At 45.0% G+C, this 22,131-nt stretch overlaps 1 protein-coding gene and 1 long non-coding RNA gene across 2 annotated transcripts in view; one reads left to right on the top strand and one right to left on the bottom strand.

Annotated features, from left to right (window-relative positions):
• The window catches only part of LOC144155882 (Kv channel-interacting protein 4-like), a gene marked incomplete in the record, with an annotated part of 551,666 nt that overhangs the window by 291,068 nt on the left and 238,467 nt on the right, over nucleotides 1–22,131 (top strand). The window contains 1 exon segment of the mRNA XM_077687580.1: nucleotides 6,506–6,583. Coding sequence (XP_077543706.1) covers nucleotides 6,506–6,583 — 78 coding nt within the window.
• Nucleotides 1,050–22,131, bottom strand: part of LOC144155883 (uncharacterized) — a 34,783-nt gene continuing 13,701 nt past the window's right edge. Inside the window, exons 2-3 of the long non-coding RNA XR_013319668.1 lie at nucleotides 3,165–3,213; nucleotides 1,050–1,065 (exon numbers count right to left, since the gene is read on the bottom strand). This is a non-coding gene — a long non-coding RNA (uncharacterized LOC144155883). The remainder of the gene's footprint in view (nucleotides 1,066–3,164; nucleotides 3,214–22,131) is intronic.

Genomic DNA, 22,131 nt, shown 5'->3' with positions numbered 1-22,131 from the left:
GCAATGCCACAAAAGATGTTCAGTCGTCCCTACGCATACGTTCCCATTGAGACCTCCACACAAATGTAGCAAAAACTCTATGTAGAGCTTGTACTTTAGAACGCGCGCAATGAAGTACTTCCAGCACGTAAACAAGCTTTGCGACAAGGAAGACATTACAAACCTGCGCACGCGCTAACACAGAAAGTTCTCGCCCCATCCATGCCTGCGGGGCTCACTTGACTTTTTGGAGTGCCAATGACCAATGCGGCCCGCTGTTTCGTATTTGGCGCAAATGTACACATTGAAGTGCGTCCTTATCCCAAGCAATGTCAGCAAATAAGGAGGGTTTCGCACCCCATTCACCAAACCAAAATCCCTTTGTTTTTTCCATATTCACAGCCGCTCCAGACGCGTCACAAAACTGCCTGGTCAGATTAAGGGCTTCTTGAACGCTTTTTTATCAACACAGAAATAGGCAATGTCATCCGCGTAAAGAAGGACCTTAACCTCGCAGGATAGTGAGGAAAAACCCCGTACTCTTTGCCTCTGCTGAATACCTATGGTCGAAGCGGTTTCGAAGACTTAGACGGCAAGCAAATAATCCGTCACGAGAAAGCTTCGCATTCAACCATCGTCATTTTGAAGGTTTAGCGCGCAGGAACGGGGACAGAGAAAGGAACACACGGACAAGCGCCTTCTACCAACTGAGTGATTTAATCGAAAAACCATCGTCGTCGTTTGACGGAGGGGTGCATGATTTTATTGGTGCTGTGACATTGTAGCGAATCATCATTATCATCGTCATCATCGCCTCCATTGCCATCATGGTCAACCAACTCACACGTGAGATCACGCCATTCGTGGCTGAACCAACGCCAAACTGCTATCCATACGGATACTAACGGGTTTGCTGAGCGAACATCTGATGAAAAGCCACCCCGTTTCTTGGCCAATCCCCCACGTGGGTATGTTCGATGAGTAAAGAAGCAACAGCAACAACAACAGCCGGCTTCTCTCCGCCGCTTGCTCACCAACGTGACTCAACCGCTGCTCCCAGAATAAGCGTGGGCCACTTACGAGATACTGAAACAAAGTAGATAAACATCATGCTTTTGTGCCATATTTATCAGCCCGGGGCTAATTTATCGAGTAATATCGCGCGCCGGGCCTTGTGATTTACTTTCTTTGCCCCTTTGATAGGAATGACTGCCTTGTGATTGACTTTCTTTGCCCCCTTGATAGCAATGGCAGCCATTACTATTAAAGGGGCAAAGAAATTCAATCACAAGGCTCACGCCATTGCAATCAAAGTGGCAAAGAAAGTCAATCACAAGGCCCGGCGCACGATTTTACTCGATAAATTAGCCCCGGGCTGATAAATATGCCCCGGAAGCATAATTTTTTGGTCATTTAGATAAGTTGCGGTGAAGCCGTGGACCCAGGAAAGTTTTGAAAGGGTAGCGCTTAAAAATTACTATGTCGCAAACCGAAGACAAGCGAAGAAACCTTAGTTCCCTGCGGCTTGCTTCTCTCAGAACAATTCACTAGATCCGTTTGCGTGAGCTGAGCAAGAGCGCTGGGAAACACTCTGCTCGAGCAGTTTGGAGAAATTATGGTTTTAGTGCATTTACATGTTTTGGTTCAGGTTGCTTGGTTCTCGCTTAGCAAATTCGGCTGCAGGCTGTGAAGACGTAAATGGTTTTTGCATTGTACATTCCCTTAGGAAGCCTGGATCGGCGCAGGCCCGCCGTTTGAAGTACTGCTCGTGTTGCTTGTAATAAAACCACGCTTTCGTGCGTCCTGGCATCATGGGTAGCCGATGTATGACTTGGTTTGGAAACATCCTTCATTCATCTTACTTTAACCACTTCTAACGTTTCCACAATACATGTGCTTAGGTAGAAAGCTTGCATCGAGTTCACTTTTGCGCCGCTATTGCACAGAAACTCGCGACATGTGCTGGGTTGGCGCTACCTTATAGCCAGAGTCCATGGTCAGCCTTCCCCTAAGCAGTGGTACGTTTCGTTAGCGGATAAAAGAATGGGATACAACACTGCTCAATGAGACTTGAGTCAACAGCAACTGTGGTAACTGCGTTTAAATTGCCACTCTCTTCAAAAAGTATACCTTCTTTGGACTACGGTCTAGAATTGTCAGCGTCCATTTGGTCGGGATACGTTGAGAGAAGGGCGTACCCATGGTAATAACGTGCATGGGCATCGCCACCAAACTAATAAGCGAGTAGTTCCAGCTCAGGGAGACGGCGGCAACCAACTTCGTTCGGATTTGCATGGCCTAGCTGTGTATAAAAAACCAACCCGGAGAAAAAAAACACAATGCGTGTTCTGTACGTCGATTGTGTGACGTACGCCCAGGAAAAGCGGGAGCTTTTTTTTAAATGACAACATTCCTGGCAATTAACATTGAGGTCATTCCTGGCCAAAGCAGCTGAGACCTTCCTTTGGGTTCTCTCTAATCGAAAGTGCGATAGCAGAAATTCCCTGAAGAATGAATTCATCGTGCATTTCTGCTTGTGCTTGATAAAGAGTTTCAATTTGTAGTTTTGCGTTTAAATAGCGAAATAGCGCGATTAAATTTGTAGTTTCGCGTTTGTAGTTTCCCGCACTGTCACAGGGCTAACATCTCTTGATTTTATTTTGTGTCATTTTTTGCTTACTGTATCAAAGCTGTGCACACCTAGCGAGTAAATTCTCTAACCGCACATTTTGCGTGCTCCTTTTCACGCACTTTATGTTGTTACAAAGACCTTCTTCTGTAGAATGTAGAACTCAACACGATAAGTATACATAGACCTGTACTAGCCCCATTTCATTCGCCTTCGGCTTCAGCGTTGTCACCAGTGTGACGTTATTGTACTCCTTGACGCAACTTATACTCACTCGCTCCCGACGCAGTTCACATTGGCGATGTTCCTCATGTAGCTGTCATCAAGTAGAATGACGGTGGGATACTACAGCCATAAACAACATCTTCCAATTAAATCAAGTGTTTTAGACACCTAGAGTCTCTTTCCAAGACTACCTTCCGGCTGGTTTAAACAGAAAATGTGTTTATACGTGTGTTTTCATGAGAAAACCAAGAAATCACGTAACCATGTTTGAGCGTTCGACCCAAAAACTCGGCACACTGTTACAAAGCGCAAGATCAAGAACATCGCCTACCAAGATCCGAACGCAGGGCCAAGTGATCCCCAGCCAGATACACTGCCGGCTGAAATGCATGGAGGAAATGTCTATAAGAGCAAAGAGTTGGGGATCACCAATGCTGCAGTCTACATGAGAGAAAACATTAGACTTTTTAAGCACCCTACTGACACAAACTGAACGTCATTTTTTGTTATTTTTCTCACTTCTTTTATTTCTTCTCTTTCTTCTGCCCTGTAATCTCCGGCAAACATCTCGGCTTCCTCGAGCCTTGTCTCTCTCTCTCAATATGCCTTAAATCCCGCACCAGCTCTTATATCCCACCGCATCCGCACAGGTTAGAAAAAATTAACAAGGTAAGACGGCTCTTGTGGGAGATTGATGATGTTAATATGAGGCTGAGTTGATTGAAGCTTCCCACAGGCTGCGTCCTCTGCGACGAAGAGAGGGGACACTGAAGAAACTGGAAGTGTCTCTTCTCTCAAGATCTTTGAGCACCTACTGTGTCTACTAGCATGCGACCGTACTCAATTACTTCGTTTGTTTTGCCCTACAGGAACGTTCTAAATAAATTTGCAAGTGTTCATTCAGGCTGACAAAGCTAGATAGGAGAAGAGACTGAAGATCGTCGCGCATCAGCTGAACATGATGGTGCGCGATGAACATCGGCACGCTTCGCGCTCATCCTGGTCTTTGACAGCATGATAAGGAGGTGTCCTAACATTATCATCCACCACAGGTGTCTATTCCTAGAGTTTCCTGTCGCTAATGTTGGACAGGACAACGACAAATTAACATCACATATAAACATCTGTCAACATAAAAAAGCCTTGTTATGTCAATTCGCGCCTTGTTTTAACAGCGAAGCCGTTCAGCAAATAGTAATTCTCATGTCCGCAGTTAAGAATACCAAGAAATTGCCGAGTTCGCGCACGTGAGCGCGGTCTTCGCGGCGACCGCCCGGTAGCTAACAAAACCAAGAAAATGCCTAGCGCTCGTGTGTGCGTGCCTCGCGACGACCGCCAAGCGACCCCGGCGCACGTTTGGCAAGCCAAGTATACCCACTTAATTTAAGGAGATTGGCCAAGATTGGCAAAAATCTTCAGCGTTCGCCGTAATCGTGGCAACGCTTCCTCGGAACGAGCAAGAAACGTCATAGCGTACGCCCCTCCAAGGTGATGTCTAATGATTATCCCTTCAAAAAAAATGAACAAAGCTGACACTTATAGCAACAATGATGGAGTAAAGGTCGTTACGGAGGCGAAGAAGACGCAAATCGGCTGCAGTCCTGGACTTAAACCTTCGTTATGGCCCTCAAGGTCGCGCGCAACTTCTCTGCCTTCAAGTCTTACGTGTTTGTGTGAGCGTCTTTAATTTTTTATAGCACAAAAAACATGACCAAATAAAATTCACCAATTCCATTGAGGGGGCATCGGGCACTTGCGTTGCATTGATTGTGTTTTCTGTTTATGTTCGATAAAATGTAAACAGCTCAGTAGCGCTAAGGTATGTTCGCGGAAGGTTTCTCCTCGTACGCAAGTATCCATACCACGCGTCTGTGCCATCGTTCAGTGGCTCGGTATACGATTGCTGCTGGTGCGTGGTTTGTTTGTTTCTTTGTCAAGCAACAGTCTATATGGAAATTAGTATTTGTGATGTCATGAAGAATGAGAAAAGAATGAACGGTTCCATCTGAGAGCAGAATGTTTTTTAAAGAGCCATTCTCCACTATTTACAAACTAACTTGAAGGAATTAATCGCACAGAGATAACTTCGCCACGTTGTAGCGGTACGCGGGTGCCATTATACGTTCAGGGGCTAAGCAGGACACGCGGTTGTGCGACGTGAGGCTCACAACACTGTCCACAGGTTGAATCCGATTCCTCATAAACAAAAGCGTGCCGCTTTTAAAGGGTCTGTGGCAGAAAAGGCAAAATTTATACAGCAATCAACCTGCAGTCAAATTGTTTTGCAGCATTCAATGGTTAATGTTTTCAAGCTGCATTTGATCTTAAAGGAGACGATCATGGCTAGCGCATTGATGTTTTCTTCTGACCTTTGGGGCCATGCAGACAAAACACAAGTTTGGTTCATTCAAAAGATTGCCTCGTTACAATCATACTGACACCACTTTTAAACTAAACGTTGCTCAGATAAGCTATATAATTAGAAAAAAAGGGAATGGCCGTGCCACTCTCTAGCTCATTTCCCGCAACAAAACCTATGATGTCGTATGTGGCAGCTCTGCCATTGGCTGAGGCCGGCGAACGGAAACGAAAATTAGGCAGGGCTTATAAGCTTGCCGAACGAGCTATTTCCGCTTAAATTGAGTGCACATTCTTTTTTATGGCAGTAAGAATGGCGGGGTAAACAGTGGAAGTAATGAAAGTACACGTAAATATCGCAGTACCGATGCGTGCTGCTATTGGTACTGCGCACACTATGCTTCTTTTAGCTGCACAGCACTGCGGCGCTTTGGGGTTGTGTCAGACGACACTGGCTGATTGGGGTAAGCGACCGTGTCTTACGTGGCCATATTTCTCGAGCGAGCACCATGTTTCACGAAACGATTATTTTCTACCTTACCAAAACCAAGCCAGGTAAAAGTACGGTCAAAAACAAAACAAAGACGGGCAAAGGCCAGTTACGGTATGGTGGCGCCATATAAGTTGACCAACCATAAAGAAGACTCTGCAATCGTCTGCAAAGCGGTTCTTGGGATGTCATTGCAGACGTTGTGAAAACACACGATTTGGCCAGAGTATCGAAATTTTAACTTAAAATTGTTCATTTCTGAGGGAATAAAGCATCTTTTGCTTCAGGATAAGTGATGGGGGCGCTATAAAACACGAAATCTTTCGAATACAACAAACTTGTATTTTGTCTGCATGGCCCTTTTAAACCAACAGGGGTTCACATTAGCACAATCATATGCGGCGGATTGCACAGAAACCGGACGCATTAAAATATTTCAACGATATAGTTAAATTTACCTCAGAATAAGCTCGTTTCATATCTCGCCTATTGTTGCTAATAGGAAACGAGAAAGCCTAACCGCTACGAACAATTGAAATGTTCGAGGCCACCCTGGACGCTGAATAGAATGACGTTCCCTCGCCTCTTACCACGAAATGTCAGACGGCCTGCACTGCTCGGATGGCCCAGAGGGGAGGAACAATGAGTTGCCAATCAGCAGCCAATCCCATGCAGCCGTAATTCTCGCAGTCCACGAGCGGGGCGACGGTATTGCCTGTCGGCCGCAGGGTCTTGTTTGGACGCACTCACGCGGAAAGGGTGGTACTGAGACCGGATACTTACCGCATATTTCTTCCGTCTTTCCCGTCTCTCCCTCTTTCCAGTTGGGCACGTGTTCAAGAAAGTGCGGCAGACGAAGAAACGAAGAAAAAGCAGCTACGGATCCCTGTTCTCCTCATTAGGTAAGAACACTTGGTCCCTCCCCTCCCTCCTTTTCCTCTCTGCCCGCGGCCGGCGGGTTGCACGCGTGTTCCCAGGCATCATTAGCCGTCTTAAGTTTGCACTCCGTCAGCGTTCGCCGGACAAAGCAGCCTTTCCCTCGCTCGTTAGTCTTTCTGCCTCGCGAGAACTCGCTACGGCGCGTAATGAGGTGCATGGCCACAGTTGTGAACCAATGGTATTCTTTTTGCCCCTCCCTTCCTCCCGGGCGGCGCTATTTACCGCGATTGCAGCCCCCTTCTTTTCACGCCTCGCGCGTGGATGTGCCGCCGCCTCCCAAGACGATTTCCTGCAGTGCGTGCCGTTCGGACTCGCTTTGTGCAACACGCCTATTATCTAGGCCGACTACTTTCCCTTAAACACCAACTAAGAAATGAGGTTGAAGACTTTCTCTTTAGAGTGGGTCTAAATACTCGCATTGATGTGCTTATATGAGCGCTTCATGCGAAGTTTCAACATGTCTGATCTTTGTTATTATAAAGCCATAACAGCTATTAACGTTTTCTTTCTTTCTGCCTTCAGTCCTTTCTTCATTTACTCTTTCATTAATTTCGTGATTTTCCTCTTTGTTAAGCTTTTCCTTTCTTTCCTGACTTTTTCATTTCTTTCTTTCCTCATTTGTAATTTTCTTCAGTTCGCTCTTTCTACGCATCATCATTTTGTGTATTCGTTATGTTTCTCTTCATTTTTCTTCCTTTTTTTTGCGTTTGACCCATTTCACTTCGCTTTTTTTCTGGCATTAGTATAGTCTGTTTCGTCCTCTATTTCTTTTTAACTTGTTCCAACTTTGTCTCATTTTTGCATTCATCTTTCTCTAGCCTTTTTTTTAAGTCGTTCGTTTATCTACTTTAGTACATTTTTCTTTCTTTGCTTTCTTTTGGGCCATGATCTTTTTTGCTTTATTTTTAAATTGGTCTTAGTCAGGTCCAAACGCTGATAAAACGATGTTGCTTGCGTATCTTGATGACCGGCATTAATTATGAGCACACCATTGCCATTTCCTCCCTTTATTACGTAAAAAAAATTGTTGATTAACATGACCTCTAGTAATGAGCTTATATAAAGGCTTAAGTTGAACCTTCCTCACGCAGGGCTGACATAGCCCGACGACGACAGAAACAGAAAGCTAAACTTTTTCTAAAGGCTGCCATGTTTCGCCGTGTAGCGGATTTTTGCTGCTGTTGCTTTACCGTCATAGCGAAAAATTTCAGACCGATGCTTCAAGTACCGTAGGATAACTCTAATCGAAAGAAAAAAAAAAGACATAGCCGCCACAGTTTGACGCGGTCATTCCATTGCAAATGGTTTCTTGACACCCGCTGTTATGCTGTGATAGCTATTTGGATAAGTCATTAAGGCGGGGAAATAACACTGTGTTATCGCATTAAACGTCAAGCCTGAGTAGCTATCCAAAATCTGGTCAAAATTTGTGGTTACTCCTACGGAACTTCGCTCGTAAAGGCCTTTCAGCTGGAACCTGATTTGAGCATCGTACTACTGTTGTTTTATTTTAACTATTCCTGCCTAATAGCATCAGTGGCACACACATTGCGTTGCTCGGTCTTCCCTTTCCAACATCTTTTCTTCGACATTCCCTTTTGCATACGTATGACCTTTGATTCGCTGAACTAATCATAGCAGCACTAACAAGCATTGGACATTTTGATTGGCTGCGCTGGTATTCCGTCAACAACACCTTATTTGTTTACGCAGAATCCTTCTGGACTTTCACTAACACCACGATACAGCTATCCCTTTTCTTGGCTATCGGCTTGGGGAACCGACTTTTCTTAAAGATTGCACGGCACACCTCCTGTGCGTTGTACTAGAGGAATGCTATCGAATTCGAATGCTTAATTTGCGCCGAAATCTCTTCATTTCGCTTGTTACTTTCTCGGTCCATCGTGGCTGGAGCAATTAAACAGGGCAGGCGTCCTCCAGAATCATCTGATGGTGGGGAGGGGAGAAGTGTAAGAAAAAAAGAGAGTGGAAGCAAACCAACGAAATGCGCTCGATTTTTTTTCTTTGCGCCTTTCCCGTCTCAGTTACGTACAGGGTATACCTCAACGCTGATTGGTCGGTTGGTTGGTTGCGTTTGACTTCCTCGCCATGGCCTTCTAGTCGGTCGCTGTAGCTGAATCTTGCCCCTTTAACCTACCCCGCCAGATTTTGCGCTGCCGTCCTTAACAGGATCGAAAACTTTTAAGCGCAAACTGTACGGCCGCACGCACGATGGAGCTGCCACGAGCAGTATATACAAGCACGCCATCGGCGTGGCATTTAAACCGAGAGCAAATGACGTACAGTGGCGTAGTTTGTTGTGACGTCACAGGAAATTACGTGACATCTTCCTGACGTCACTTCCATGTGACAGCAGAAGATGCGAGGAGGTTCAGCCCCTACTACGTACGTGGTACGAGGCATTCCCTTATAAGGCATATTTATGGTACTATATAACGTTACTTGAATTCATGCGAACAGTAATCATTTAGGCATAAAATGAGTAAGATATGTTGAAATAATTACGCAAGAACCTATATTACCTTGCTCAGCACAATTTAGAAGGCGTCGGAACTCTTTGGGAGCTCTGCAACCTATTTGCACTTTTGAAGGCGGGCGAGGCATATGGGCGGTACATTTCTCGCCCATCTTATAAATCCCGTCACTTGATGCCCTCCTGAGCATACTTCAACAACACTCACTCAATAAACAACCTCACTGAAGATTGCTGCTATCTATTGTACCAGGTATTGGGCATTCAGAGCGGTGCTTTTGCTGTAATAATGCATGAGGTTGAACCTTGTAGCCACCGTGTGCCGGCGACGACGGTAATTCACATCCAGTAACACATTTTAACTAAATCCGATCTGACAGAAGAAAATCCTGTTACAAAATATCAGAATGAAATCGTCACATTTTCGGGCAGCGAGAGGGAGTTGCTATTCAAGTGACTAGAAAATTGTGAAGCAAGAACTGAGAGGTTGCGTTTGCACAGGTAAGACGGTTGACCAAAATTCTTTCATATTCCCCAATATAATATCCCCAACGCCTGAGTGATTGCGGATTTCACGCAATATCGATTAAATGCACTGATATTATTTTATATTGGATTAGATTGTACATTAAAATGTGTGGCCTCGGCAATCGAATTTGACGCTTTTTTCTGTTGGGCGCCGGAAAAACTATCAAAAGCAGACATTTTTTTTTTACTACTGCACCACGATATTTTTACTTGTGCCGCAAAGCATTTTCGCCGCAGTTTTTTAACTATCTTCATTCGTTCAGCCATCCATCAGTTACTTAATAATCACAGACGTGTTATTGAGTCTTAAATTTTTCTTTAGTTTTAGCATGCGTCCAGCTTTAGTTTGTGTTCTTGTTTCGGAATTGCACGGTGCAAAAAGACGTAGCTGGGAGGGCTTTGGGGGGGGGGGGGGGGGGGTGCAGTACTTGAGATGTGAATGCGTTCAGATTAGCTGAGCCAGTTGTAAAAAAGCAATTTGTTACACAACGTATAAAAAGCTGGTAGCCGCATCACAGCTTTAGTGCCGCAGCATACCTCTCCTGCTATTTTATATTTTCCTTCGTTTCGCGTTCGAAACCGTCGACTCAGGGCCAGTATGTAAAATCTGAGAAAAAAATAACGGAATTATACAAACTGCTTTAATGGAGGATTTCGTGAATTGCCAGTCTGTGCTCTTGTTGCTGTTATGTGGGGATATTGCGCCCTACGGATAAAACGCAAAGACTACAATGTTTCGGGCACTTCATCGCCTAACTTCCGCGCACTGCTCTTTTCTGAACACCCGAGCGAAACCATTTATCTGGGAAGCGCCTTTGTTTACGCTCTTTTGGTTTTACGTGTGGGGTCTTTATTCGCTCTTTCTCCATATTTTAAGGGCACCAGCGATTCCGTCATGAGGTGGATCATCATGCTAATCCCTTGTCATTTTACGTCCAAGCACAAAAGCTCTGCACAAGATTTAGGCTCACGAAAATTTATTCCCTTCCCTTTCTTTCAAGGCAGCAGTCCTTGCTATTTTCTGCCATGCTTCCTTGTATTATCCCCTTTCCTCTTTGCATGCGTGTATGTAAATGCGTATGGAAGCTTTTTGTAACTTGACAGGCTTTGCGGTTCAGCTTCGCAGAATCCCCTTTCACACCCCGAAGATCTAATCCAACGAGGGCGCTGAAGCTTTGTGCTAAGGCGTGTTCGTTTTCAGAAGCTCGCTATCGTATTTCGTGCACGTATAGGCCCCATCGCGGTGGCAAGAGCGGAGGAACAGGGGCACTGTGCTTGACCTGCAGTGCTTAATTGCAGTGTACATACAAGTAAAATCAACTAATTATTCATCCCAATGCAGCTTAACCCATTTTGGCATGCGGGGTATCTGCTTCGCTCTATCAGTCGTGATGCTTTTCCCTCCAAAGTGTAGCGCTTCTAAGTTCAAAATTTTCAGAATGGGGTCGTCCGACTTGCTCAGTAACATGCCGAACCATTTCAGATCTCCTTTTCTCCTTCCCGGAAATTACGCGCAATGTTTGGAACCCCACCTGTGCGTGTCCTTCCACATGTCTATCTCAGCTTCTTAGTTATAGGCTTCTTTCATCATTCGGCTCGGACTTCTTTAGGGGGAGCATACAGGAAGTGCATGCAGGTTGTGTACAGAAACGCTGCTGTTACACATGCAATCCTGCAAAGTTAACCTTTCAATCTGATCGGAGCCTTCTTGTCGCAGAGTACTCCTCAAACCTATATTGAGTTATTTCGTCCTCCCAATTCTACTGTGTTCTTCGCTTCCTCTTTTCTCGAGCGCAGATCCAAAGTATGTGACGTGGGTTTTCATCTTGACTGTAGCAGCCTATAGCTTGAGGTCCTCGCATTTCAGTCACCTGCATTCTAGGAAGTGTTCCTCTTTGCTTCAACTGACCCTCAAAAATTTTCTTCTAAACGTGTACCCACGTTCTCGAGTTTTCATACTGCGATCTCTTTTAACCTTGCCCGTAAGGCAACGTTACCTGCTGGAAATGTGCACTATAAGGAGCCTTCTCTCTAACCGGCTTCGCGGTAGCATCCATCAGGGATTCGAAACGTAATGGGCTCAGCATAGAGCCTTGATGGACTCGAGCTGCGACGTCAAAACCTCCCATTTCCCCAAAGACTATCGCAAATTTTTCTGTCGTATATTTATTTAATCAGCTCAACATGTGTCTCAAAAAGAAGACGAAGTGAATGAGACTTCTCAGCTGTATTGTTTTCCCGAAAGATCTCTCAAGCTCCGTACGTTTGGAGCCTTTCATACGCTTTCTCCAAATCTATTATGCCCACATAGAGTACTTGATTGCTTTCTTGGAACACTTCGATAATTCCCCGCATGCTAAAGACTGCACATGCAAAAGCATCTTCGACAAATTGAAAACCTTGTAGCTCAATGCTTGCTACTTCCCCCAGACTCCTGTACAATACTTCCCCTAATATGCTAATGGTGTGCGGGCGACATGAGTTTTACCTTTTCTATCTTTCAATAGCACAAGAGGAGCATTTCTGGGTGGCCCGCTTCAGAAATATTGTCGTTTTTGCAATAAGGAATCTCCTCCAACTCCTTATACACAATCGCAATAGTGCGTTCAATCCATGCAGGTAGCATGTCCTCCTATGTGCAGTCCTTTGTGATGGTGTCCAACAAAGTCTTTGCCACAGCTCATTTCTCCTCTTATATTCTCCTCTGCGGGTTCAGTAATGCGTGTTCTCCATCCTTTCCTTCGTTTCCCCCCTGGAGTTTGCGAAAAAAAGTATTCTTTCCCCATCTTAAATATCCTTTGAAGTCTAAAGTGCCACACGGTTTCCCGCTTTGATGTGCTTGACGTGTGTCATTTCTTTTCTTTCATTGGGCTCTAGAAATCTCATAATTCTTTTTATGCCAATCTTGCTTTTCAGACCCCCATTCGTTGCTTTATGTGTTTTGACTCCCACCTAGGCCGCTTTTTCATTTGCCGTCTGATGGTATTAGGGATATCCTTTGTCATCTGGGTTTAGTTTTGTTTTGTGTTTTTCTTTCCTTGTACTGCTGCGGGAACTTCGTCATTCCGCTACAAACTTTTGTAATTCTCCCTTTTTTTTTTGAGTTCTACGTTTTTCTCTTCCCCTCGCCTTCTTATGGTGGCTTCCCATTTCTGCCCCACCATTCTTGGGCAGTCTCGGTTCTTAATGATGCGAGTATTTACTGCTGTTATGCTTCTCTCCATCTGTATCTCAATTATTTCTTCCGCAGCTTGAAACACCTGGTTAGTCTTTCCATGTTGCTTGTTTTCCTCTTCTTTCTCAGCGCTTGATTCCCAATTTTGAGTGTCGCAGCCACCAGTGATCGATTCTGTGTTGCTACGTGGCCACTTGTAAGGGCCTGGCAGTCCTTCGCTTCTTTCGGATGCTTCCTCCGGTTCAAAGAATAGCCGATATGTGCCCTGTCTCGTCCACTTTTCTATGAGATTGTTGCTATTCTTTCTTGCTGGAGAAGAAGGTTTTGAACACTACAAAAAAAAAAAATCTGCGAAGTCAGTGATCCTTTCCTTATTCTTTTCTTCACGTATCAGGTATATACGCGTAACAGGTATATACATACCTGATACGCGTATTCAATGCTTATGTTGCCAGTATTTTGATTCAAAATGCTCCAATTAGTTTTATGTTTCCTTGTCCAGTCATCTAAATTTGCAATCCGATGAGGCTTAGTGTATTTCTTCTCACTCACTGATCTAACATGTGGACATATCGTGAATGGCCATGTCTACTTCGTGCTTCATCACCGTTATTCCGACCGTCTTGAAGATCATTTCAATTCTACATTCCCATTGAAAGGACAAGAAAACCTCTCTCCCTTCTCACATCCTTCCCCCTACCGCTGTTGGGGCTTCCGTAGAGGTTTTGTATTTCTTATTATTCGACTTGGCCTAAAATGTTTTGGACTTGCCTTGTGTCCTTGTCACATCGGTTATTGTGCAGGAAGGATGCCAGCCTTCCTTCTTTTCATCAGGCGCGGAGTCTCCACTCCAAATAAGGTCAGCTAGGTTTTCCAAATTAAGGTAATCATGCGCGTGGTGGAAAAGCTGCGCTCACTCATTTGGCCGCACCCCCGCTTGATATGACAAACGTGGAGCATTTCTAACTTCCCACGCGAAATTACGGGACAGTAACTCTCATCGTAGGCTTCACGAGTACTTCAAGGCCGCATGCCCTTGGTGACGTAATGCAGCCTTCTTTATCCAACTGTCGGGGTAACCGGAGCACTGAGTAGGGTTTAGTGCGGCATGGGCAAAATTAAAGCGAAATAAATTATTAATGCCCAGTCATAAACAATTACCCGAATATGGAACCGCAGTGCTGAAGCTACTGCAGCATGCAACCTTTTTTACGTGAGTTTGTTAACAGAGGGCTATTTGCTAAATTCGCGAAGACCATTTAGTTTCCAGCTTTGGTGTTATCGCGTTAGAGGAAGAGTAAATGGACCTCTGAGGGCTGTTGAGACGCGGTCCAGTGGATCGCGGACGTAGCCGCCAGATCATTTGAAATGTGCTAATGAGTACCTTGATGGTGAACGCTTGCGGTGATAACCGTCCTGGGTAAGTATTTTCGCTGGCGAATGTGTGTCCGTGTGCGCGCAAACGATCTAACGAAATCGGCATCCACCATGCTTAACTCACGTGAGAATCCAGGTTAGTTATTAATAAAGTCTTGTCCCGTCAAAATGAGATGAAGCGGTCGTGTCGTGGTGGTCGCAGCGATTGCGATGCCACCTACATATATCATACTCAATTTTGCTCGTTTCGTTTCCCACTAAACAGGTACGAAGCACAAGAACCATTCACATCTGAAATTACAATCTTTCCTTATGAGTTCCACACATTCTGTGAGGTGGTTCATGTGAAATGCACAGCTCCCCAATAGATAAACATTTTGCGTTATAAATACAATTGATATTTACCAATAGCAAGTGTAACGCGTCATGACAGTTGCGAACTTGGGTAGCGTGCTACCTGGGTGTTCGGGATATCTAAGTCATAAACTAAACAAATATATCACACATATTCATCTAATTGTTTTGTATTGGCGAAACTAAAACGCTGCAGCCCAAACAGCGTATATTCATGGCTGTCATCAAAACTCCTCAAACTGTGATTTAATGGCGCTGCCGATGATCATATGTTAATGAACGAGCTGATGTTCTGTCCTTTCGGGAGGCAGTTTGCATTGCATAGCACCAAGTTAAACATCCTGGAAACAAATTAAGACAAAGATTTCCCATGCCATATAGTTGCGAATAACCGATTGGTGTTGTGTTCAACATTTTGCTGCCGCCGTCGGGCGGCATTCCCCTGTCTCACCTGAACTGAGATCAATGTATATACGTGCACGTTGTATTATTTTCACTGCTAGCCTAAGCTAATCTGGTTAGTTAGACATTGTTCGCGATTGCACATGAAACGATTGTGGAGTAAACTGCGTTGAAGCATGAATACCGGCCCGAAACGCCTAGTTATTTTATCCGACGACTGTCAATTTCTTACGTATTTTTGTTCGACTGCTTATTCATCGTCTGCTTTTTTGTAGGTTTATTGTGAAGCACAAGTCGGCTCTAACAACGGTCTATGCTATAAAACAGTCCGTCGCCATTGCGTTCATGGCACTACCAAAAAATTAAAAAAAAAGTGAGCGCCCTAATTTATCAGTTGCTCTTCAAACTGAAGTATAAGGTGGGTTCCCGTGGCGGGGAAGCATGCTGCTTCAGCTTAAGCCGCTTAGTCGATTCCCCGTATTTCTAACCTTTCAGCCACGCTGCTCCCAAGAGAAGCAGCTCGCTTGCATTTGGTGTTGTAGTGCTATTCCGGCGCCCTACCGCAACGAGAAGTCTTAGACGTTTATACCTTTGCGCAGACATACGCACTTCCCTTGCGTTTGGCTTAACCGCAGAAACAAGACTAACTGGAAGTGTTCGCGAACTTAGTATTCAGGTTGAAAAACTAAGGCATTTTCGTACGGATCCAGGATTGTGGTGAAATTTCTCGTCGCTTCTCAAACGGCAGTCTGAAAACAAGAACATTTTCCTCCAGGGAAGTCAATTAATCATTCAAGATTGCAAACTTGCACCTTTACCGGAGAAGGCGCATTTCTTCGATTCATCGCAATGTCGAAAGATTCAGAGGAAAAAAGAACACTCAAATGACCCTTTTATATGAGCACGCGTGGTTAGACAACGGCTGGTAAATAATTTTGTCATTTCTCCAGGCACCACAACAACCCGTCACGTTGAAGCACATGTAGGAACTCTGGAAGGGGAATGAAGGAAGGTGTAGAAGCTGCTTCGAATGTCTAGCGCTACGTTTCCTTCAGGTGGATTCCCATCTTATAAGCCGGCAGAATTTGCTTCAGAAGGAGCAAAAAATTAGTTTCGAATGCAACCCACTTTCACCGCTGAGGCCACCTTTACCGTGCACTTGCATTATCTTCGAAGCGCACATTTATACCCATCTGGAATTGACACTCCGTTGAAAACAGGTCAGTGTAAAATGCAACAAATCCTCGATGAAAATATTTTGGCTATGAAAAAAATTCATACGGACAGTGTGCATATCAAGTATGCATGTATACCAAGTATGATATGATCGTTACTTTTAGCAAGTATGCATACAGTGCGGAAAATTGGCGTGAATGGCACCGTTGAAGCTCCGGAAAAATCTCGCAAACAAATGAAGGCTCAGAATGAAAGCTCACGTCCATTCCGCCCTCCGAAGGTGGATGGATGGTGCCCGTATCCGTGTGTCGTATCTGGCAAAACAACCAAAGTTACAACTTTCGCTTGGTCATTTTTCACAAGCGCAGACTGGTATACATGCCGATGCCCGTAGTTCCGTGTCTCACCTCAATGTGAATGCCGGTGCACGGGCCGATGATCGAGTTCGTGAATTCGTACTGAACACCCTGCGCCTCAGCTACAGCGTCGCTGTGGTCAAGTGTCACACAATTCCGCGCTTGAATTAAGCAATTTTTGGATTTAAAGGCATCGCAGGAACACTTGGCACATGAAGCGCGTTATCACGAAAAAAATATTTGTTAAATTATATTTTCCGGAGTCCTTCACTGCACTCCGAACCCCCTCTCTCTCGTTTCAGCCTGTCAGACACATTATCCGCCGTGGTCACGACAGTTCGTCGCGTGCATAAATTGCTTCGGCAGACAGAACACCCCCAAATAAGCTGCACTGGTATTGGGACCCATATAGCTGCCTATACCGTATACACACCGCGATTAGTATACATCCACTGTGCCATTTAATGTCGCTCTCAGTCGGCTTATTTTATTTTAACGAACGTTGACGTAGAAAGGCGTCTTCTGCAGAGACAGTATTAAGTGAAGAGTATACAAGTACAAGTAGGATTCCTATTTACTGGCTACTCTTGGGGATCACGAACGCCGCGGGAGTGTGTGGTGAATTTTGAATGGCCGGAAGGCGAAACGGTACAAGCCAGAAACATAAGTCGCAAGCAGCCTGGGTTTAGCTTCGCGGCGCTCCGTAGCCCCCCGCCGCGTTTTGTTGTGGGTCTGCATTGTGTGGTTCTTGCTTAGCTTGTGTGGTGACTGCGCTGTTGCAGCGTTTCGAGAGCATCGGCGAGCAGCGGGCGGCCAGAAGGTCGAGAAGAAGGGACAGGCACGCAGCGGTGTCTGCATCGTCTCCCCCCACCCGGCGGCTTTCGGCCTCATTCCGCTCTGTTTACGAATCGCTACGGACGAGTGCATGCGGGCACGCGGTCGGGAGTCTCTCGAGCCAAGGAGCATGCCACCGCGCAGCCCCCTTTTTCCTCTACTACACACGTTATATTGCTCCTCCTGCTTTTCCTATTCCCCGCGAAATATAAAGGGAGGAGAAAATTGCCTTTATTTTCATTTTTCTTTTTGGAAAATGGAAAATGACGCTATTCGGAAGGTGTATTCGTCTGTTTTCTCTTCCCCTAGGCCGGTCAATTCTCCTTCTCCTTCAGGAAGAAAAGCGAACCTCGTGACTTTATTTATTTCGGACTACCCTTAGGAGGGCTCGGAGTTTCGCGTTAAGGTACGAATGGACCCCAGAGAAGAAAAGAAAGTGCACCACAACCAAAGGCTCGAGGCAAAGGCCGTGTTCGAATAGAATTGCCAGATAGGGTATAGACACTTGATGCTATCGCGTGGAAGCGTCTATTTTGCCGACCTTTACTCGCTTGGCTGCTTTCTATAACTGTTTCGCTCGTAAAAGTGCCGGGACTTTGCTGGTTTCCTTGCCACCTTCTTCCCCTCCAAAGCAGTTTTCGACTTCGAGTGACGGAGTCTTGATAAATGTCTGGTGCCTCCGTTTTTCTACGGACGTTTGAGGGGCCCACACGTACTGACGCTTTTTGGTCTCTGCCGACCCCGGGGCGTGACTTGCCCCAATGTGATGATCAGAGCCCAGCTCTCAACCTCCACTCGACAAAAAGGACGATTCGCTTCCTTCTTGCTTTTCGCACTATTGGCCACCTGGGGCCATTATCTAGAATCACACTTTCTTAAAAAAGAAAAGCACGCAGCTACAGTAGACTGCTATCAACTGGAGACGCCAAGACCGAGAGGTAGCGCGATGTTTGTCGTTCGCTGAAACCGCCTTGTTATCGAGTCCCGGTGTCGTAGCAACAAGGCAATTTCCTCTGTGAACTGCTTTCCGGCACCCACCGCGGTGCATCGTTCCCTCGTACGAACGACATTCGGTGCCCTGTCGGTGTCCGGTAACGCCCGTCGGCTTGCCATCGATCGGCTGTTAAAATGCTGCCATTACACGACTCCTCCCCAACTAGTGCCCCGGGCAGTAGGTTTGCCTCTAAACTCGCTTTTCTCCGTTATAGATCCACTTTTTCTTCCTAAGGGCGCTCCTCGGCTTCTGTAGAAGCCCATGTGGTTTCTCTTGACTTTCGGCAAGGTAATAAACCTCTGTCGTCCCCGTAATCGCTCTTGTTACGTTTGCTTGTACTCTTTTTTTTTTCATTGTTTGTTCGAGGTACACACACACAAGCACATTCACGGCATGCGTAGAATTATGCCGGCACTACTATCAATAGCATTTTTTGTTACAGTTGTTTTTTTTAAAGATAGATTTGTTAGTCTAAGAACTGCAATTTTTCGAGTTTGCCTCAAATGGGTACATTCGAATAAAAAGAAAACGTTTTGGTGTTTGCCTAAACTTCGGTAAAACTGCCATTCAGTATGCCGTTCGCCATGAGCGACGTGCACGCTGACATTTAACAAGGCAAGGGAGGGGAGTACAAGGACACACCACTGGTCTTAATCTTGAAGGGTGTGGTTATGGTATCCCTTTGTTCATAAGGAACAGAGGTGTGACATCCGGCAAACTAAATGGCAAAACCACCGCACCTTGCTTCATGATGAACAAAAGCATGTAGAATCCTCCTTCCGTTAGTGAGAAGTGTATTAAGAAGGAGCCAGTGCATGCGCTTTTGCGTGCCTATGAACACGTCTAGACGTGCTCATAGGCACGTCCAGGCCACTTGCGTCGAAAGATGCATTAACACCGAATTTTTAGTAAAAGGCGATACTCGGGAATACCCAGTGCACAACCAAAAAAGGGAATTGGCTGAGCTTATTACTGAAGCTTGTTTCAAGGAAATATCATGAGTACAAGATATTTAGCTTGTAATTTATCAGTGTATCAAAGCTGCAAGAACACGAGAATTCGAAGGCGTTTATAGGCCTTCCCTGTGCCCCGTTAGTAACGTAAGCTATTCGAGTTGCAGGTGTATCTTCAGTCGTAGATCATAAAAATAATAGATGGGTGCGGCCTGTATTCAATTTTCTATCTTTGCCCACGGCCTACTGAAATGAGAAAATGCCACGAACATCTTTTTTTTCCCCTTTTATTTCATATAGACTCCAATAAAAATGTTTGGCACCCCCAGCTCCTACCTTTGCCCTCCCTTTTTTTTTCAACCATGTAGCTTTCGCAAGGTTAGTGCGGTTCGCTTCTAAAAAGTCAAATCAAATCAAATCACGTTTATTCAACATCGTTCTCCACGATGTTGGGAGCACGGACCAAAAGCCTTCACAGGATCGGCTTGGCTGGGTCCGCACCCCCTCGGGAAACTAACAATCTTATAAAGTACACCAAAGCTGACTATGCAGCAGCGGGGACGGCGGTACATCATTATGCAGTGGTATAATAGAAGCATAAAAAAGAACACAAAAGTGATAAAAGAATTAAGCAAAGGTTGCAGTCACGCGCAAGACTTGAATGGCGAAGCTGTTGTAGGTGAGCGTTGCCGACAACGCAGGTAGGTTTCAGTATCATTGTTTATTTGCATAGTTGCGGTGCAAGTAATCGTCGTGATATGCGTCGAAGAGGTCGACGTCTACTTCACGGCGAGTGGTGGATGCAAAGTCATCCTCAGTCTTGTAGACTTCCACCAGCTCTTCGTCATCGACTCGAGGCAGCGGAGACGGGAAGTCGTCTCGGGAAGGATTGGCACACTCGTAGCCATGTCTCCAATTATCCATAAGGGCTTATAGAGAATGAGGTGACCACGGCGACCTGTGTCAAGCAGGATGTCTTTTCATGTTTAGCATTAGCGCTGTTTTTTTTTTTTTTTGCGCTAGCGCTGATTAACAACGCTGGATATTTTTTTTTTTTTTTTTTTTTTGCTAGAGCCTCTGCGCGAGCCGGTGATGCTCGGCGGTCGCCGCGAGGCACGCGCTCACGAGCGCTCGGCATTTTCTTAGCATTTGTTTTCCTGCAACGGCGAACTTACGGCTTGTAAAACAGCTCCGCGGTTACAACAACTAACAGCAACACCAAAATCAGCCAAAACTTGTACAATAAAATAATCGGTACAATCTTTCAACCTTCTTACAATCTGACATATTTTTACAAATGATAAAGTAAAAAAGCTGTTTTCAGGAGAAAAGCAGACACAAGAAAAAGAAACACGAGCTGAAGTTAGAGCACTAAGGAATTTAGTAGGGATGGCAACGTGTGCGCGAGCATTTGAACTCCGCAAGTTGTGCGCGCACGAGGTAGTTTCGAGGGTTCTTTATGGCTCATGTGATAGTTGGTGCTATTCTGGGTTAGGTTAGATAGCTGTGCCGTAACGTTTGTCGTCTTCTTTTGGCCTGCATAATACCGCTTAAATAAAGTATTATTGCAAAAGAAATCCAACTTTAATAACGCCGTGCTTTGCGAAAAGTGGTTCCGTGTGGGAATAACGCACCCCTATAACGCACCGTCTCTATAACGCACCCCTATGATAACCGTCTCTATAACGCACCCCTCAGTGCGTTATAGAGACGGCGCGCACCGCTTTTTTCTGCAATTGAAGTAGCTTGTTAATGTTTGGAAGACAGTTGTTTCCCCAAATCAGGTGACAGTATAGCTAATCTGTGAAAGAAAAAGTGCGTTGTATATCCTAATCTTGTTTTGGTCGGTATGAAAGTTCGGAGACTTCTCAGAGGGCCAGATCTGAGTCAAGCTGTTGCCTCGTTTACTTCTTGTGTTCGCGTTCTTCGTTTTGGCGCAGTTTAGCTCTGAGCGGTTCCGTTTTTGTCCATGATGACAAGATATATAGAGAGAGGAAAACATTGACACAACAGGTTTTTTCGAAGGGTCGTAATATGGGTCCACTGTACAAGAAGTCAACAAACAATTACTTTCCCATTTTACATGGCCTTTCTGCATGGCCTAGAAACTTTTTTACAAAGAATCTATATGTCAGCTTTCATGCTATTGGCATTGAAAAACTTTACAGCAGAGATGACTCAGAGTGTGTGCTGTGATTTAGCGCCGAAACGTAGACTCTATCCCTACCTTCCCTATCAGCGTTTTGCAGATACCTATGCTTGCTCCTCTGCTCTCTCAAGAAAAAAAAAAAAAAAAGAAGAGCCGTCCTGTCACGTGACAATAATCAACACCAACAGAAAAGATCGAGACATTCAGGCTGATCCTTTATTTGGCTATCGAAATGCCTGCCATTGAAAAAGTTATTTGCTTTTAATTTGATGAGCGTGACTATATAAGTAGCCCGACATTTCAGGTCGATACTTCAAACTCTTTTTGTTACACTTTTTGTGCGTTGCCCTTTAGAAAAGTCCGACATGTTGGGCAACCTGACCACACTCCCTGGTCAGACTATATTAAAACTTTTCCAATCACTTATGCCGGTTCTGTGTTTGTTTGCCTACCAACAAGTCAAGTGGGCGAACGTGCTGAGTTTCAAGCTGGCGAACTTGGGCTGCTTTTATCTTCACTCATGCTTTCCTATAAATAGAATGTACTCAAAGTTAGCTAGTTTTACTTTTGTTGATCATAAAATCACGCCTTTTTATTTGCTTTAAAGTTAACAAGATTAGGCAGGTAACGACATCCTGCCACTTAAACGTAAAAAAAGTACTTTGTGGGGAAAATTTTTAAAGCAGCGGATCACATTGTCTGCTCCCCAGACAAAGTTT

This window comes from Haemaphysalis longicornis, unplaced genomic scaffold (genome assembly GCF_048455015.1).
Source record: "Haemaphysalis longicornis isolate Haplotype H1 unplaced genomic scaffold, Haemaphysalis longicornis Haplotype H1 scaffold_1, whole genome shotgun sequence".
Taxonomy (NCBI): domain Eukaryota; kingdom Metazoa; phylum Arthropoda; class Arachnida; order Ixodida; family Ixodidae; genus Haemaphysalis; species Haemaphysalis longicornis.
The sequence above is the reverse complement of the archived record's forward strand: the minus strand, read 5'-3'. Positions and strand labels throughout refer to the sequence as shown.